The 20,253-nt window shown below is 39.8% G+C and overlaps 1 protein-coding gene across 2 annotated transcripts in view; it reads left to right on the top strand.

Annotated features, from left to right (window-relative positions):
• Nucleotides 1-11,118: 11,118 nt before the first annotated feature.
• Nucleotides 11,119-20,253, top strand: part of LOC140194912 (complement C1q tumor necrosis factor-related protein 3-like) — a 44,573-nt gene continuing 35,438 nt past the window's right edge. Inside the window, exons 1-2 of one of the 2 annotated variants that reach the window (XM_072252288.1) lie at nucleotides 11,119-11,630; nucleotides 16,876-16,990. In XM_072252288.1, coding sequence (XP_072108389.1) covers nucleotides 11,331-11,630; nucleotides 16,876-16,990 — 415 coding nt within the window. In that variant the 5' untranslated portion in view covers nucleotides 11,119-11,330. The remainder of the gene's footprint in view (nucleotides 11,631-16,875; nucleotides 16,991-20,253) is intronic. The other variant, XM_072252289.1, reaches the window with a different exon arrangement.

Below are 20,253 nucleotides of genomic sequence, written 5' to 3'. Positions count from 1 at the left end.
CTCCCCTCCAATGAAAACACAGACTGCAACATCTCTCTATTTCTAGATAAGTGTCACTTTGCTTAAAGCATTTTGAGCTCGTCACAAAATGCATCTTCACAGATGAACTCCCATGCAAGAGTCAATCGTATTCGCACTTTGCTTGCTATTCAACATTCGTGATTGCAAAACACTCAATTTTCCAGAACAGAATGCAATGCACATTGCAAGTTGGTATATTGCACCAACTTGGGCATTCAACTAATGTGCAAAAGACAACAAACTGTGCAAATTCTAAAGATAAATAATAATGATAAATAAAAAGCAATAAATATCGAGAACATGAGGTGAAGAGTCCATCAAAGTTTCAATGATGAGGCAAGTAATGTTGAGTGAAGTAATGTTGAGTGAAGTTATCTCCTTTGGTTCAAGAGCCTGATGGTTGAGAGGTAATAACTGCTTCTGAACCTGGTGGTGTGAGTCAGGAGGCTCCTTTACCTTCTACCTGATGGCAGCAGTGAGAAGAGAGCATGGCCTTGGTGCCAGGGGGTCCCTGATGACGGATGTTGTTTTCCTGCGACGAAGTTTTATGTAGTTGTGCTCGTTAGTGGGGGAGACTTTATCCATGATGGACTGGGCCGCTTCCATGAGTTTTTTTCAGGATTTTCCATTCAAGGGCATTGATGTTTCCATACCAGGCCATGATGCAGCCTGTCAATATACTCTCCACCACACATCTATAGAAGTTTGTCAAACTTATAGATGTCATGCTGAATCTTTGCAAACTCCTGAGAAAGTAGAGGCACTGCTGTGCTTCCGTCATAATTGCACATATGTGCTGGGCCCAGGACAGATCTTGTGAAATAATAACACTGAAGAATTTAAAATTGCTGACTCGCTCCACCTTTGATTCTCTGATAAGGATAGGCTCATGGACCTCTGGTTTCCTCCTCCTGAATTCAATAATCAGCTCCTTGGTCTTGCTGACATTGAGTGAGAGGTTGTTGTTGTGGCATCACTCAGCCAGATTTCCAATCTCACTCCTATATGCTAATTCGTTACCACCTTTGATTGGGCCTACAACAGTGGAGTCATCGGCAAACTTGAATATGGTATTGGAGCTGGTGCTTAGCCACACAATCTTAAGTATAAAGCGAGTACAGCAGGGCGGTAAGCACGCAGCCTTGTAGTACACCTGTGCTGATGGAGACCTTACAGGAGATGTTTTTGCCAGTCCTAACTGACTGGGGTCTGCAGGTGAAGAAATAAGGGGTACCATTGCATAAGGAGGTATTGAGGACAAAGTCTTGAAGCTTGTTGATTAGTTCTGAGGGGATGATAGTATTAAATACTGAGCTGTAGTCAATAAAGAACTTCCTGATGTATACCCCTTTGCTGTTCACATATTCCATGGTTGAATGAAGAGTCAATGGGATGGCATCTGCTGTGGACCTGGTGCACCAATGGGCAAATTGGTCTCAGACAGGAATTGATGTGTTTCATCACCAGCCTCTCAAAACGTTTCTCACTAGGGATGTATGTGATGCAGGACGATAATCACTGAGGCAGGTCACCATGTTTTTCTTAGGTATGGGTATAATTGAGCCCTGGTAGATACCTCAGACTGCCGAAGTAAGAGGTTAAAGGTCTTAGTGAACACTCCAGCCAGTTGATCAGCATAGGTCTTTAGTACTTGGCCAGGTACCCCATTCTGGCTGAATGCTTTTCCTGGGTTCATCCTCCTGAAGGCTGTTCGCACGTCGGCCTCAGAAACTGAAATCACAGGATTGTCGGAGGCTGTGGGAGTTCGTGATGGTTCCTCCATGTTCTGACAGTCAAAGTGAGCATAGAAGGCATTGACCTCCTCTGGAAGCGAAGCCCTGTTGTCACCTTTGTAAGTTACTCAGTGAATTGCTCATTGGCGGAGAAATCGAAGGAGCTGGACTTGGTGTGGACCGTGTTGCTGCCTGCTACAAAGCGATGTCGGAGTTGGTGTGCAAATCCGGTGTGCAGTCTAACAGTGAGTGATTGCCTTGGTCAATTTTCTTTGTGATCGCTGGACACTGTTGAACATTTGTAGTGTGGAATTCTGTGATTCCGATCTGATTTATTGGGGGAATTGTTGGTGGGAGAGCTGCGTGGCCCCGACTGTAGTGAGAGCAAGACCTCAAGCAGTGGTGTTGCTTGTTTACAGCCGCCCTGGAGAGAAGTGTCAGAGTCAGTGCTGGAGGCAGTGTTCATTCAGCAGAAGACAAGCTGTATTGTGTTAGACTGCAGACTGCTGCAACATTCATGGACTCAGGGACTTGGATTATATTTTTTTGTGTGACTGTATTTTACTGCTATCTTAGATGTGCTATGTGTGACCTGTGCAGTGTATGACTGTTGGTACTGTGCTTTGTACCTTGACCCCTGAGCAACACTATTTCTTCTGGCTATATTCATGGGCATTCGTGTATAGGTGAACGACAATTAAACTTGACAGCATGAATGGCACCTCCCAGATTTTACAGGAGAGCAGTTCCTGAGGAGAATCAGTTACTGCTGCTGGCCAAAATTAAATTGCCACTGACAAAGTAAAGAAGGGATTCCATTCACAGTGGGTTGGCAGGATTTATCACAGCTGACCTGTACTGTAATAAAATTGATAATATCAACTGCTTTTAATAATTTCAAGGTGAATTTTGATGAAAATGCAAATAGGATTGATTATTTGTCAAGTTCTTTTCTTCCTAAAAATTTGTTTCTATTGCGCTTTTCTCAAAATGTTCCTGTACCTTATTTTAGAGGCACAGAATGGTAGGAGGCCCTTCCATCTCAAAGAGTCTGCATCGCCTAACGAGACCAATGTGACCAATTAACTTACCAAGCTGTATGACTGGAATGTAGGAGGAAACCGGAACACCTGGGGGAAACCCAAACAGTCATGGGCAGATCAGACAGAGGTAGAATTGAACCCAGGTCACTGGCACTGCAATAGCATTACAGTACCGTAAAAACTACCAAAACCCAGGAGTGAACAAAAAATCTTTAGTTCGTCAGTTCGATGCTCTCCCAACTGATCTATTTCAGCTCCAGATTATGATGATTTTTCCCAGTCTGGACCAGGCACGATAAATGATTAATCAAAGGACAGTCAGTCTTATTTCCTCAAGGCTTGGTATTTTACTAATTGACCATTGAAGAACAGCAGAAATATTGGAAATATTAATGCCGGATATTGCCCCATTTTTCCTGATCAAAATATCTGCAAATCTGAAAATGTAGATCTGTTTTGCAATGCACAATACCTACATGGTCATATGTAGATAACAGAGTGCATGTAATCATTCATATGTATTGTCATGTGACTGGCAACAATTAATATAGAATTGAGTCAAGTTTTATAAACAAACATAAACATTTATTAATCCTGCTCAACAATAGCGAAAAGTATTCAAATGACTAACTTAACTGGAAGTTAACTGCTATACGGCAACTCTGGAACAGTTCTTAAAATGGTAAATTTGAAAACAGTCTTAAAGTGGTCAATTTGAACACAGTCTTAAAATGGTAAATTCGAAAGTCCAAGTGATTTACACAGTCAATAAGGAGAGACTTCTCTGGAAATGGATTTCTTCAAAGACGTGATGTTACTGCTGATTCTGTCCAAAGGACTCACGATGAAGGAGATAAAACGGCTTAAAGGAACTGACCTTTTCCTGGTGAGTTAACACTGCACAAACTTCCCTGCTCTTGCAGGAGTTATCTCAGATGCAGGTCATTATTTCTGAAAGAAGATTCCATGAGGTTGATCCTTTATAAAACCGGTGAACGACACCAACTTTATTCCATCCTTCAGGTTCCCGTACTTTAGTAAGGTCTTCACTCTCCAATACTACTGTAAAGGTAAATCAAAGAAACCAAACAAAACTGACACCGATTGGTGAAACTGCCGGCACAACGATTTTACCTTACAATAGAAAGTAGAACTCCACTTTAAAACGGAACTGCATCATGAGATGAATAGGCAGCATAATGGAGTAACTGACAAACTCAACTAAACTAAGCTGCTTAACAACAGGGGTTTCCCGGTTTATACCTGTTGAGAACATGTCATCACGTGACCTCACATCGGTGGGAAAATTACATCATGTGACCTCACACTGGTGGGAAATTACATCACCTCACCATCACAAGACCATTATATCATGCTCACAAGATACTCAATTACATCATGGTCATAAGACAGTCACAAGATACCCACGAGGTATGTAATAGTATGCGTGTGTGTTTGCTTAATTACATGTCATGGGAATGCATAAATGCATTATGAAAGGTCTATGCAACAGCGATGAGTCTCCAGTTTTTTTCTGCATTTCCCTTACCAGTAGAGCAGAATTTCAACATTAACAGTAGCTATACTCTAAAGCTGCCAGAACAGAATACACATCATAATATATCAATCACTCCTTCAAGTTCTATGTCCAGAGCTGGACAGACCAGTAGAAGCTCTCCAAACACATGGGAGCGGCAAGTCACCACCACTCTACTTGAAAAGAATTCATGCACAGGCATCTTCCACTCAGTACCTAGTAAGTCATCCTCACCCTGGGTGATTACCTGAGAAGCAGCAGCAGAGATGATGAAAAAGACAGTAAGCAGATAGGCTCTCAAACAGAAGCTTATTTCCATTTTGTTCCTGCTCTGAGCCAGGCCTGGCTAAGAAGTGTGGAATCGAAACCTGGCAAATTCCAATAGGAAGGAAAGATATTTGGCTCGAACTGAAATAATTCTGCAGCTCTTAGCAGCCTCTACCAGCTGGCCAGAGGGAAAAAACCTGGAAGCTCCCAAAAGGAACAAATCTCCCATCTTGTATGTGTCCAGGACAAAGGAGATGGTAGAAAAATGTCATTGCAGACTCCATCCAGCCAGCAAGCTGCCTTTTCCAAAAGCTCCCTCCTGGAAAGCATGACAGGGCTATTAAAACAAAAACTCCACACCATCTTAAAAGCTTCTTCCCCGGGCAGTTAATCTGATCAACCATTCTAGTTAGCACCCTTCTTTCTATTACCCCTATCGCTACACTACATGTAAACACTTTAAACCACTTTTTATAATGCTGGTTACATTGCAAATACATGCTAGTAATTATGTATTTATGCACATTCATACTTCAACCTTTTTTATTTTCATAATTCTTCATAAATGTTTAATGTTGTTGATTGTTGCAAGTTGTGCCAAGACACCAAAGCAAATTCCTAATAGATATAAATGGCGAATAAAGATAATCCTAAGATCCCAAGATGAATTACTGACTGTGAGATTCAGAAGGAGGGAACTAATAAAAGATGGAATCATACTAATTTATTCTCAAAATTCAAAGTACATTTATTATTGAAGTTTGTATACAGTATACAGCCTTGAAGGGAGCCACGAAACAAAGAAACACCATAGAATCTGAATAAACTCTTCTCGGGCTTTCAGGCGGGTACAGTCATTGATTTTAATGACATTCGATGACAAACTCTGCCATCTTCATCAGGGATGATGCCTGGGCATGTCCAGTCTGGTGCTATTTATACTTCTGCCATCGATCTCTCCTGATTGGTTAGTCCTCATCCAATCAGATTTCTGCCGTCTCACCTTGTTCACAATTGAATTCCAGTTCTGACTCAGAGCGAGACCGTCAACTTTGTTAAAATTCTTTCCCTCTAGTTTTATTGCAATGGCTTACTTCGCCAGGTGGTCCCAAAAGCCATTGGCACGGCACAGTAGCTTTATGCTGTCGAAGTCAGTCCTATAGCTGTTGTGCATGTAATGTTCTGCTACTGTCATTTTCTCCGGGTAACCAAAACAGATACACCCTCTGTGCTCCTTGATGCAGGCTTCCACCGTGCATCCTGTCTGGCAATATACCCACTGCTCCGCATTCACAGGAAGTCTTGTCAACGCCAGCCGTCCTGAGTTGCAGGTCATCTTTGACCTGCATAAGCTGTGATTTGAGCTCCTTTATGGTTTGTGGATGGTATTAATTCAGTACTTCTTCAGGATGCTGGTGATCCTTCCAGAAACTGTGGAAATGTAAGGGAGACAGGCGGCGGTGGCAGGTTCCTCCTCATTGTTAGGTTTCCTTGTTTTTCCATCGGCCCTTTTCACAAAGGTGAAGGTTTCACTCCAAGTATGATCTGGAATTTGATTGTAAACAAGGGGGTACAGCAGAAACCTGATTGGATGAGGACTAACCAATCAGGAGGGATAGACGATGGGAGAATAAATCCCATCAGATTAGGCATGCCAAGGCATCATCCGTGATGAAGATGGCAGATCTTGTCATTGAAACGTCAAATAAAATCGATACCTTTACCTGGTTGGAAGCCCAAGAAGAGTTTATTCATCATTTATGCCAGGAAAGTACTAGATCCATTTTCACCATATAACCTGTTTAAAGAAACCTCCCCAGACGACAAGACCATCAAATGTGCAGAAAAATGAACAAATCATGCAAACAACAAAAAGTGAACAAGTAACCCACAGAACATTAAACATCAAACTGCAGAATCCCCAGAAGTGAGTACACAGTCAGGAGCTGCCAAGGTGAGTGAAGCTGGTCCAGGAGCCGATGGCCTCAGCCACAGCCACTGGGTGACTCAGTTCAGCACTGTGTCAATGGTCACAAACCTCAGCTGCAAGTCCAGCTCTGCGCCGAAGCGAAGGCACCAAAATAGATTGAGAAAATATGTGTCACCATTTAAAATAGAAAAGAGGGACACAAATTTTGGGGTGTCCTGTTCAGTGAGAATTCGATGGAATGGTTGTTACACCACTCAGTGTTATCAAAATGATGACAAACCCTTTGGCTCTCGTTTGCATCTTTTCAGAAAATAACAAGTGATCAATAAATGCTAGTAGTCAGCTTGTCAGGTACAGTGAGTATCTTGACAGACACCTCAAAGACTTAGCGAAAAATGTTTTCTTAAATTGGGGCATCATTGGGAAATGGAATTGCTAAGGTAATAAGTAACTGGAACCAGTTAGGGGCATAGAGTCTTAGAAGAGTACAGCACAGAAACAGGCCCCTTGGCCTATCCAGTGTGTGCTGAGCTACTTAAATTGCGTACTCCCATCAACCCTGTATCAGGACCAAAGCCCTCCATACCCCTACCATCCATGTACCTATTCAAACTTCTCTTCAATATTGAAATAGAACTCACATCTGCTCATTAATGCAAATATCTAATTAGACAAACATGTGGCAGCAACTTAATGCATAAAAGCATGTAGACATAGTCAAGAGGTTCAGTTATTGCTCAGACCAAACATCAGAATGGGGAAGAAATGTGATTGAAATTACTTTGATTGTTGGTGCCAGATGGGGTGGTTTGAGTATCTCAAAAATTGCTGATCTCTTGGGATTTTCATGCACTACAGTCTCCAGAATATTCAGAGAGTGGTGCGAAAAGCAAATAAAAATCTTTTGAGCAGCAGTTCTGTGGGCAAACATGCCTTGGTAATGAGAGAGGCCAGAGGAAGAATAGCTGGTTCAAACTGACAGGAAGGTGATAGTAACTCAAATAATCGCACCTTACAACAGTGACATGCAGAAGTGTATCTCTGAACACACATCTTGTTGAACCTTGAAGTGGATGGACTACAGCAGCAGAAGACCACGAACACACACTTAGTGGCATCCAATAAAGTGGCCACTAAGTGTATTTTCTATGTTTTTTTGATTGACACAAGAAAAACTAGGAGTTTCACTTCATGATTGTTTGCAAGTTGCTTTGCAAGCACTTACATCTGCATGAAAAGATGAATTTTAAACAAAGGATAACATTATGTAGCTTTTATCGGAGCAGTTTAGAAAACATGTTTTTAAACAGGGAGTGCCTTTTCATCAGACAATTTGTTGTGAAAAGCATTGATGAAATGACAAAAAGGAAAAAGAGGTAACAAATCATACCCTTATGAGAAACATCTTACAAAATGACAGCTTTAAAGTTCATCTATTCCATATTGACATGCCTAGTAGGAATTTATTTCACACTATGCATTAAGAACCACACCAGGACTGGAGTCAGCTACCAGTGTTAATTATTTAGTATTAGAGTCACAGATTCATAGAAAAGTACAGCACAGAAGCAGGCCCTTCAGCCCATATACAGTAGTCCCACCTGAACCATTTAAACTGTCTGCTCCTATCGACCTGCACCAAGACCACAGCCCTCCATCCATGTACCTCTCCAAACTTCTCTTAAACATTGAAATCGAACTCACATGAACCATTTGCACTGGTAGCTCACCCCTCATTCTCACGACCTTCTGAGTGAAGAAGTTTCCCCTCATGTTCTCCTTAAACTTCTCACCTTTCACCCTTAAACCATGACCTCTAGTTGTAGTCCCACCCAAACTCAGTGGAAAAAGCCTGCTTGCATTTACCTGATCTATACCCCTCATAATTTTGTATAGCCTATCAATTCTGCTCTCAATCTTCTACATTCCAGGGAATAAAGTTAGAGTATATATAAAGATTAAATAATCTGTTTAATCTTTCCATAAAATTCAGGTCCTTCTGACCGGGCAATATCACTGTAAATTTTTTCTGCATTCCTTCATCCTTATTTACACCTTTCCTGCAGGTAGGTGACCAAAACTGCACACAGTACTCCAAATTGGGCCTCACCAATGTCTTATATCTATGAAATGGTGAAAGGCCTTGTTAGAGTGGATGTGGAAAGGATGATTCCTTTGATAGGAGAGTCTAAGACCAAAGGACACAGCCTCAGAATGGAGATGAGGAGGAATTTCTTTAGCTAGAGAGTGGTGCATCTGTGGAATTATTTGCCACAGACAGCTGTGGAGGCCAAGTCTTCATGTATAATTAAGGCAGTGGTTGATAGATTCTTCATTGGTCAGGGCAAGAAGGGATACGGTGAGAAGGCAGGAGATTGTGGCTGAGAGGGAAACTGGATCAGCCATGATGGAATGGTGGAGCAGACTCAAAGGGCCATGGATAGACATCCTGACACCAGATCTATGGCGGGAAGTGTAAAATAAACAGTTCAGCCAGTTGCCAAGTGAAGCAGCAGGGAGCGTCAAGCTGGGACTGGAAATCCTTGTGTGTGATTACTGAGAAGACAAGTGGACAGCTGGTAGGATAGCTACAAGAACTGGACCACTGATGTACACGGTGGATGTTGGAGATCAGACATGGAAACATTATGTGGACTAGATACTGGATGCTCAATTGAAGAGCACACTTGAGTTGACTCCATCCAACAAGACACTTTACAGTTACTGGACTTACCTCTCAATGATGATGTTACTGACGGCAACAGGCCACCGGAAACCAAAAATGTTGTCTTAGACAAGACACTCACCAAACCTGGTGCCACTCCACAGGTCCAGAAAGAAACAGCTCCACCCAATAGACTGAACTTTTAGAACTGTGATGTTAGTTATGGACTGTTATTGTGAAAGCATATTTATTTGGAATATGGGTTTATGAAAGGGAAGTTGAATGCTTTGTGCATATACATTTTATGTTGAATTAGTCTAAAGGGGGAGGAATGTAATGTATGGATCTATTTCTTTTACAACAATGATTCCACCGCCCCCCCCCCCCCAGCACTACATATTGATCTGTTGTCTGCGCATACACTATTGTATACACATGTGCATTGTTCTCTCTCTCACTGAAATATAATTATACTAGTTAAAGCCATCTCTCGTGTGCATGCCTTTATTTAATTGACATGTAGCTGTGCACAGACACAATATACAGAACTGTGTAAAACTCTAAGTCACATATATATAGCTAGAGAGTGTAAGACTTTTGCACAGTACTGTGGTAATTTTATATGTGGCATTGAACTTCTGTACTTTTCATGACAGATGTGAGTGATGATAAACCTGATTCTAATACGGGTCTCTACTGTGGACTGAGAGTGGGAAGGTGAATCATACCTGGGAAAAGGGGAAGGGAGAAGGGAAAAAGCGGGAAGCACCAGAGAACCATTTGGTAATGATCAATAAACCAATTGTTTGGGACTAAATAATCTTGTCTGGTGTCTCAGGACTGGGTGTGTCTGCACCTGTGCCAACCCCCTGCCCTGGCACTTCTTCTCCGCCACCTGTCCTACACCCCTCCCACTGCTTTCCACTTGCACCAGTCCCAATAGCTTTTGCTCCCACCAGATTAACAAACTTACTCTCCACTTCACTTTGACAAATACAGTAAGTTGCATAAATCTTAGGCCCGCTAGCTATATATATGTATGTGATAATAAATTTACTTTGAACTTTGACTCTAGTAAATAAAAATGAGGCCACTTGCACAAAAGTGGGCGGAAAGAGACAATGAAAATGTTTTCAGTTCTTATCTGACAGGATCTGGATTCAAAATTCCAGAGTCATTGTCACCTTACGAGCCGGTAGAAATATTCTCTTCCTTTTCCTGTGAAGTTGTATAAGTGTCTGCACCTGAACGCAAATCTCAATCCTTATTGAGGAGCAGACATATCCTAATATAGCTCCCAAACATTTCCAAAATTAAACTTATAGGTGCAAGGAATTCAAATTGCAATTTAGTTCTCATTGACTAAAAATGTTCCGTCTTTTTCTATATATAGCATAATGTCTGGTTTTGTAATGAGTCACTGACTGGCAAAGGTCTCTGAATTCCACACCAGTTCAATCTCATTAATTATATGAACTGAAATGAAAACAGGAATTGAATATTTCTTCTCTCCATTATACAAGCCATTTTAATGCAAAGCCTTTTCAGAAAAGTCAAGATTTCTAACAATCAGTTAGAGGATTGAATATTGTAGGTTATTGCAAATTTCATCATTTACCTTTGAAATACGTAATTTGGTTGATAAATTTCCTGTACATTTAATAGCTGCTAAAAAGTCAACCATGCATTTCCCACTTTGGGAATTGCCTGATATGATTACCACATGCTTCCATTTAGGAAAGTTCCACATTAGTCACAACTTCTCACTCTTGACAGAATTTTTCATACTTGAACAGAAACAGACCTATTCCAAGAGTTATATGAACAACTAACACCGAAGAAGTGGCACAAGGGAACTATCAATTATGGATTGACATAATCCATGAAAGTCTACCTCCTTGTTTGAATCTGTTATACTAATGAAGAAGTCACACTTCATTTGAGTAATGTGAACCATTTTTCTACATACTTTTTACTGATCACAGCTGAGAGATTATATCACTGGCCAGTCTCAGCTTCCTGTACCAGGGGCTGACAGGAGTATAAAGCTGTGTGCCTGGTGCGGAACTCATAGGGATTGTATTTGTCTGAAGGATAGAACTGGCACCTTGCTGCTGGTTCCAACCTATAGAATATGCCACTGAAGTCTTTTGAATGCTGGTCCCTGCTCTTTTTCCTCTTCCTTCCATTTTGCCTATGCCAAGAAGAATACTCGGAGGTGAGCGTGAACGTTATTGCAAACTTGACAAAAGTAGTTGAGAACAATGACACTTCCAGGTATTTAAAGAGCCAACAGACTGAAGCTAAGAACCACCCAAATCGGGTAGATTCCAGACCATCAGCAGCTGCCAAGACAGAAAAAAAACAAAAAAAGCCGAAAAGAAAAAAAATTCAAACTAAGGTGATAGAACAGCCAACTTCTGTTAGCATCCAGGTACTCAGATATAATTTTATGTGCAAAGATAGTTGCAAGCCTGAGGCCATTTGATTTTGCCTTGCTTAAATTGAAATGCATTGAATTTTAGGATAACAAATGTTAGTCGAAATTTTGTTAACACTTGCATTTCTTGTATCCTGAATTTCCACAAAGACTTTTGCTCAGAAAAAAAGCATCATCTTTGTATATTATTTGCTTTATGGCTGCTTGCTAGATTGCTTATAAGGTCAAATAAAATAATTAATGAAATAAAATACTGATTAAATTGAATAGTCATTTAAACTTTAATTAATTCTTTATAGTAGTACAATTTGAGTGCATACTTTTCCTATTTGGGGCAGTAAAATATTAAAGATATTTTTCCTCCTAACTACTCTGTTAAATATGCTATGCTTGCTCATGAGGTCAATTTCTGAAATTTTGCTAAATATTTGAATTAAAATTAATTATCTATTCCAATCCTCAGTTTGAAACGGTTTATATGATGAAGTGTAATATTTGTTTAATCAAATAAAACTAAAATCAGACAATGAATACTTCAAAAAATGGTAAAGGTATCAAACGCTGCTGTACCAGTTCTTAAAGGGTTCAGCTATGTTGCTGTCTAATATTTTTTCTTATTTAAGTTGTTTTAACCGCATTTTTAAAAGATAATACTACAATGATTTAGCGCACAAGGGTCTCTGTTGAGCGGTGATTCCTGCAAACACTGTTTACTTGTTAAGATGTAAAATATGCAAATTGTATTTGCTGACAAATTACACAGGTATATTACCATTGGCCAACATGATCTTGTCTTAGTAAAATATAATAGCACTTCATTAAATAAAATATTATTCCAATCCTAGTCTTCAGCATGAACCTACATATAAAATATTGATTTGAATCAATATGCTATTTTGCCCAAGAAGGTCAAACAATTCTGAGAAAGGCTGTTCTGCTGCTTTTAAGTGTATTGGAGCTATTTCTATTTCATGTTACAATGTAACATTTTGATGTTGCTTCATATTCTTTGACACTTATCTTCTTGAAGTCAATATAATTCCCACTAAAGGAGTGTAATTCAATTGGCTATATCATTTAATCAAGGTAATATTTTTCCTATGAGTACTATCGTCACAATGATTGCAGAATTTTAATTACTCCCTAAATGCAACGAAGATAACATTAAATATGGCATCACTGATGTTGTCTTCTTATTTGTAAATAAAAATTGGGTTAAATATCTGTCATAAGTTTATCCGATGTGAGATGACAATGAAGAGAAACTAATGTAATTGTGAACCCTTAATGCATTCAATTGATTTGTCAGATGTCTCTGACACTGACAGATATATTGATAGAGTCATAGAGTTTTACACCATTGAATTGGGCCACTTGGCCCATCACATAGTTGTTGACTATCACACTTATCTATAAGACCATAAAGCCATAAGACATAGGAGCAGAATTAGGTCATTTGGCACATCGAGTCTCCTCTGCCATTTGATCATGGCTAATCTATGCATTATCCCTTTCAACCCTATTCTCCTGCTTTCTCCCCATAACCTTTGACACCTTTACTAATCAAGAACCTATTAACCTTTGGTTTAAATATACCCAATGACTTGGCCTCCACCACCGTACTTGGCAATGAAGTCCACAGATTCACCACCCTCTGGCTAAAGAAATTCTTTTTCATCTCTGTTCTAAAGAGATGTCCTTCCACCATGAGGCTATGCCTTCTGCTTCTAAACTCTGCCACTATTGGGGCATCCTCTGCATGTCCACTCCACTGATCCCACTGCCCTACATTAATTCCATATCCCTCTATGCCCTGTTCGTCTGAGTAGTGGTCCATAAACCTTGTTTGGGGAAAGTAACTGCTTTTAAGCCTGGTGGTCCTGGTGTAGATGTTACGTAGCCTCCTCCCTGATGGGAATTAAATGTCAAACAATGTACAGAAAGGGAAACAGAGGGAAAACAAGTTTGGATTAAGACCCAGACAAAGAATGAAAAAAAAAGATTAAATCAAGCACATCTCCAAGGCACAATCCCTGACAAAATAGTGACGTTCATCATTAAGAACCCTCTTCACCGAGGACTCTCTCACGGTGGTGTCTGAAAAGAGGATGCTGTCTAAGTTGCATGCCACTTTGGTCAATGTCTCCCATCCACTACATAATATACTGGGTGGGCACAGGAGTACATTCAGCCAGAGACTCATTCCACCGAGATGCAGCACAGAGCGTCATAGGAAGTCATTCCTGCCTGTGGCCATCAAACTTTACAACTCCTCCCTTGGAGGGTCAGACACCCTGAGCCAATAGGCTGGTCCTGGACTTATTTCATAATTTACTGGCATAATTTACATATTACTATTTAACTATTTATGGTTCAATTACTATTTATTATTTATGGTGCAACTGTAATGAAAACCAATTTCCCGTGGGATCAATAAAGTATGATTATGACTATGACTATGACTATGCCCTCTTCTCATCGCTACTAACAGGTAAGGAGCTACAGGAACCTGAAGGTGCACACTCACCAATTTAGGAACAGCTTCTTCCCCTTTGCCGTCAGTTTTCTGAATGGATATTGGACACGTGAACACTATCTTGCTACTTTTTTTTCTCTCTTTCTGCACTAACTTAATTTAGCATTTGAAAATATATACCTACATATATTCTTCTTATGGTAATTTACAATTTTTATTATTGTGTATTGCAATGTACTGCTGCCACATAACAACAAATTTCATGACATATTCGGTGATATTAAACCTTGATTCTGAGTCAGATTTATGATTTTTTAATTTCATTCACAGCAGAATGAAAATTCACACTTTGAACTGTTCACATTCTGAGGCTCTGTGGTTAAATGAACATTGACTTTGAAAGGGCACTTACAGAATTATCTACAGGTGTTAACTGTTTTTGTGGCAAACTGAAGGTGTAAACATAGGAAAGTGCTAAAACAAATGAAGTCAGCAAATGTTTGAAATGCTTAGATCAGAGAGCACCTGAGAAAAATTGAGTCAATGTTGAGGTCAATGACCTTTGAAATTCCTGGAAAGGCATAAAGGCAAGTTGGCATTAATATAACACAAGCAGCAAGCCAATAGCAGGGCAGTATCCTTTTACTTGTCACAAGTTGCTAACCAACTTATACATTCACACAAGCAAATTTTGCTCCTACACTGTTTTTGCAGCAAATTCTGGCAATGTGCATTAACACACCAACATACACTCAGTTAATAGTCAACCTTTCCACTTTATTTTACTCATAATGTCACAGCAGCTGTGGCTCGATGCTGTCATCCATAACCGGAGCAAACATCAATTACAATATTTTTTAACATTGAACAGTCAAGTACATGAACATAGCTCAGGTTTAAATCTGCATTCTCCCAGCCATTTATTCAGCTTAATTTAATAAATAAATCTGGCAGCTTCTGCACTCAGCTTTTTATGGCAGAATACTGACAGAATTTCAGTGAATTAAATATATTTCATGCCTTGGCAGGGTGAGGGAAAAAACAAGTCATCATTACTTGTCACGTCATACATTTGTCATAGCTGGGACTAAGCATTTGCTCCTTTCTGTTATCACTGGAACTGCACACTGTTCTAAGAGGAGCAGAGAAAATACACCACACACTTCTGCTGCTGTAGTCCGTCCCCTTCAAGCTTCGACAAGTTGTGCATTCAGAGATGCTCTTCTGCACGCCATTGTTGTAAGGTGTGGTTTTTTTATTTCAAAATATACTTTATTCAAAAATAAATATATACAATAAACCATTCAATAACTTTTCATCCTTTACATACGTTCACATTATAGTCAGTACATATCCGTATTTATAGCCACCCACGTGGCGCTCCAGTAGTTCAGTTTACCATATCATTGTTGAGGGTGGTTATTTGAGTTACTGTCACTTTCCTGCCTTCTTGACCAAGTCTGGCCATTCTCTTCTGACATCTCTTAATACTGAGGCATTTTGGCCCACAGAAATGCATCTCACTGGATGTTTTCTTTTTGTTTTTCACACCATTCTCTGCAAACTCTAGAGACTATTGGGTGTGAAAATCCCAGGAGATCAGCAGTTTTTGAGATAATTAAACCACCCCATCGGGGATCAACAATCATTTCACGGTCAAAGCCAGTTAGATCACATTTTTTCCCCATTCTGTTGTTTAGTCTGAACAATATCATAACCGTCTGCCAATGTCTGCATGCTTTTATGCAATGAGTGGCTACCACATGATTGGCGGATTAGCTACTTGCACTAACGAGCAGTTGTACAGGTGCATCTAATACAGTGGCTGCTGAGAGTTGATACAAATTAGGAGGAGGCTACTCAGCCCCTCAGCCCTGTTCCAGCATTTAATAAAACCATAGAATGCTAGTAATGTCAACTCTTCATTCCTGCCAGTAATCTTTCTCCCCTTCACTTCTTAATAATTTATCAACTTTTCCTTAAAATATTGAAAAACTCTGCTTCCACTGCCCTCTGATGAATTGTTCCAAGAATCTTCTGAGAGAAAAGAATTCACTTTAACTCTATCTTCACAGAACACCCTGCATTTTGAATTGTGTCATAAGACCATATGACATAGAAGCAGAAGTAGACCATTCCGTCCACTGAGTTTTCTCCACCATTCTATCATGGCTGATTTATTTCCCCTCTCAACCCCATTCCCCTTCCTGCCTTCTCCCCATAACCTATAACACCCTTACTAATCAAGGGCCTATCTACCTTTGCTTTAAATGACTTGACCTCCACAGTTATTTGTGGTAATGAGTTCCACAGATTCACCAACCTCTGGCGAAAGAGATTCCTCCTTATCTCTATTCTAACAGGCAACCTACTGTTCTGAGGCTGTGCCCTCTGGTCCTAGGTCACTATAAGAAACATCCTCTCCACATCCACTCTATTCTATATTTCAATATTCGATGTGTTTCAATGCGAACCCTCTCATTCTTCTGAACTCCAGCAAGTACTGACCCAGAATTATCAAACACTTCATCTAATTCTAGACTTGATCTTTGTCAGTATAACATAGTGTTGATGCAACTCACCAGCATGATCAATCACCAAGAGATATGATGCACTTCCTTGAGAAACACAATAAAACAAATCATAATACAGAAACTTGTTATCCTAAAATAAGATCAGTTGTCTAGTGTGATGCTTGTACCATTAATTTAAGCTGATGCTGAAGTAAACTTGCAAATTAAAAATGAATTTTCTCTTTTTGAGGAACAACATGAGGTTGTGGATAGGCCTTCTCATTTAGAATGTAGCCATTGCTGTTACCGAGGAGAGCCTGGTCCTCGGGGTTGGCCTGGTCCCCCTGGTCAGTCTGGAATTCCAGGTGAGTTCTTCATTCCACCTTATTCAGTAGTTACTTCCATTTCTTTGACTTGCTTTTCTTTTGAAGTTAATTATTCTTGGGAGTGTGAGTTGGGCATCATCTTCCTGGAGACACTTGACCTGGAGTTTTAAACGAAGTGATTATTCTTTAGAACATAGAATATTGAGGCATGGAGTTGGTAGTGTAATGTTAGATAATGTAAGATGCTGCAGGCCTGTTTCCCTTGTCTGGTGGTGAGACAGAGGCTGTGAGAGCTGTGTAGCCTCAGTTGGGGTGAGGGCTAGGCCTCAAGCTGCGAGCTTGTCTGCTGCTGCAGTCCAGGCGAGGAGACGCCGGAAGCGATGTAGCATGGCATCTGTTCTCAGTTGGGGGCTGACTGGTCCCATCAGTGCTGCCCTCCAGTGCTCTATTGGTCGAATGACAGGCTGGATTGCTGGGAACTGCCCCATCAATTTGTAGGTCATGTCACTCAGGCTCTTGAACTACATATATATTTTGAATGTACTGAGTATGTTTTACACCTTGGCCCCAGAAAAATGCTGTTTTGTTTAGCTGTATCCATGTATGGTTGAATGATAATTAAACTTGATTTGATTTGATTTGAGCAGACCATCACAGGAACAGTCCCTTCAGCTATAGACTTATTTAATAAGTCCTCAGATTCCTAACTAAACTAATCCCTTTTGCCCACACAATGTCCATATCCTTCCATATCCAGAGGGAGACATAAGTAACTTTGAATTACTTGGCATTACCATATCAGAGGATATGTCTTTGGACAAGCATGTAAGTATCATCAGAAAGAAGGCATGGCAAAGCCTCTACTTTTTTATAAGTCTGCATAGATTCTGCACATCATCTAAAACTTTGACAGACTTCTATAGATGCACAGTGCAAAGTGTCCTGACTGGTTGCATCATGGCCTGGTATAGCAACACTAATGTCCAAAAGTGGAAAATTCTACTGAAAGTGGTGGACAAGCCCCAACCTATCACAGGCAACACTGAGCAAATTTACAAGCAACGAGAAAGCAGCATCCACTACCATGGACCCTCATCATCCAGCTTAGAAGGCACATGGAGTTTAGAAAAAAAGGTGGTTCAAAAAATAGAGGGCTATGCAGAAGGGAAATCCCAGGCAGCTTCTCTTACAGGGTCGGCACAACATTGTGGGCCGAAGAGCCTGTAATGTGCTGTAGATTTCTATGTTTCTAAGTTTCTATGTTTTATTCCTACTATCTTTGAGCAGGAGGTACAGGAGCCTTAGTATGCTCACCACCAAGTTCGGGGACAGTTATTACCTTACAGCCTGAGCTGGCATGGATAACTTAATTCACCTCAAGTCTGAACTGATTCCACAATGTACAGACTTGTTTTCGAGGACTCTACAAGACATGTTCTCACTACTTATCTGCCGACCGATCTATTTATTTATCTATCTATTTATTTGCTTATTTATTTTTATTTATGGCACAATTTGTCTTCTTTTTCACTTTGCTTTCTTTGTCAGTCTTTCTTAGTATATAGTTTTCATAAATTTTATTGTATTTCTTTAATTCCCTGTAAATGCCTACAAGAAAATGGATCTCAAGGTAGTGTATGGTGATGTATAGATACTTTGACAATAAGCTTACTTTGACTTTGATAAATCTACTTTGACTTTGAGATCCTGCATATTCATACGTCTATCCAAAAGCTTCTTGAACAGCTCCATCGTATTTGCTCCAGGTTCTTAAACACCCCTATTGGCAGACACCATTCAAACTGAACGTTCAACTACTACAAGAATGCTTGTAGCGGTTGAACAAGATGGAGCAGCCTCATAATCTTACAAGCGTTCAAGGAAGGACAACACATACCGGCCTTGCCAGCAATGCCCACAACCTAAAAGTGAATAAAAATTTTAAAAGGAAGTAAAGTTACACCGTGTCAACTGAGAATTTGATTGCATTTGTTAGCTTGTAGATAGGTCACTGTGAAGTAAGAATTATACTTTATTTCTTTCTTTAGACAAGATGGAGAGTCTGATATATGCAATTTGTTTTAACAAATATTTTCAAGGTAATATTCACGCCTATCGTCTTTTTGTCCAATTTAAAGAAACTGAGCAGTGGCATTGAAATTAACCAGATATTTTAAAAAATAATAACAGGTATCATGTATTTACAGAATGCAAACATTACTGAAAACATGCACAACTTCTGACATTTGTTAAAAAAGCAGACTGAACCTTTTGCATTTTAGTAGTTACATGACTAGACAGATAATCCATAGACCTAGGCTAATAGTCTAGACATAACATGAAATTGAATCTTGCAAAGCTTGCAATGGTAAATTGAGGATCTGAACTTAGTTTACAAAATTGGGAGGAAAAGCTAGTACAGGTAAAAGTAACCACAAAGCTGTCAAATACAATGTAAAATCCTGTAGGATTATGAAAGTTCTTCCAGAATGTAAACTTCCACTCTTATCCACTCTGAATTGTCTGTATTAACACTTCCTTACCAAATGTGGCTGACTTTTAACTGCCTTATGAAATGGCTAAGTGGCTTAGTAAATGCCTTCTGAAATGACCGGGTAGATGTAGAAAGAAGATTTGCTCAACCACGGATGGACATAAAACATTTGTCCTGTCAGCAACACCATCCATGAATTGAATTTCTACTTTAATTAGCACTAATTTATCCTGCTTGAATTAACTTTTATCTTAATGTATACAAGTTGGAAGTATTTGACAACTGTTATTGCTGGTAATCTGACCTTTGATTATCAAAACAGATAGGAGTGGGCTGTTTTCTTAAACAAAGTAATACACAGTTTGGTGTTCTATGTTCCCTTCACATTGGGCGATAAAGAAATGAAGTTATGTAGGAGGGAAGAATTAGGTTGATCTTGTAGTGAGTTAACAAGTCAGCAGAACACCATGGGCCAAAAGGCCTGTAATGTTCTATGTTTTATGTTCTCATAATTTTATAGTCAATGTTCCTGCATTTTACATACTGGACTGCACAAGGATAAATAGAATTGGAATTAATTTATTATTGTCACATGTACTGAGATACAGTGAAAAGCTGGACTTGCATACTGTTTATACAGATCAATTCGTTACACAGTGCATCGAGCTGGAACAAGGTAAACCAATAACAGAGTGCAGAATAAAGTGCAACAACTACAGAGAAAGTGCAGTGCAGGAAAACAATAATAATAAGTTGCAATATTATTGTGAGGTAAAACGTGAGGTCAACAGTCTGTCTTATCGTACGA

The sequence above is a fragment of the Mobula birostris genome, chromosome 3, assembly GCF_030028105.1.
Source record: "Mobula birostris isolate sMobBir1 chromosome 3, sMobBir1.hap1, whole genome shotgun sequence".
Classification (NCBI taxonomy): domain Eukaryota; kingdom Metazoa; phylum Chordata; class Chondrichthyes; order Myliobatiformes; family Myliobatidae; genus Mobula; species Mobula birostris.
Note: the sequence above shows the minus strand (reverse complement) of the source record. Positions and strands in the feature narration are given on the sequence as shown.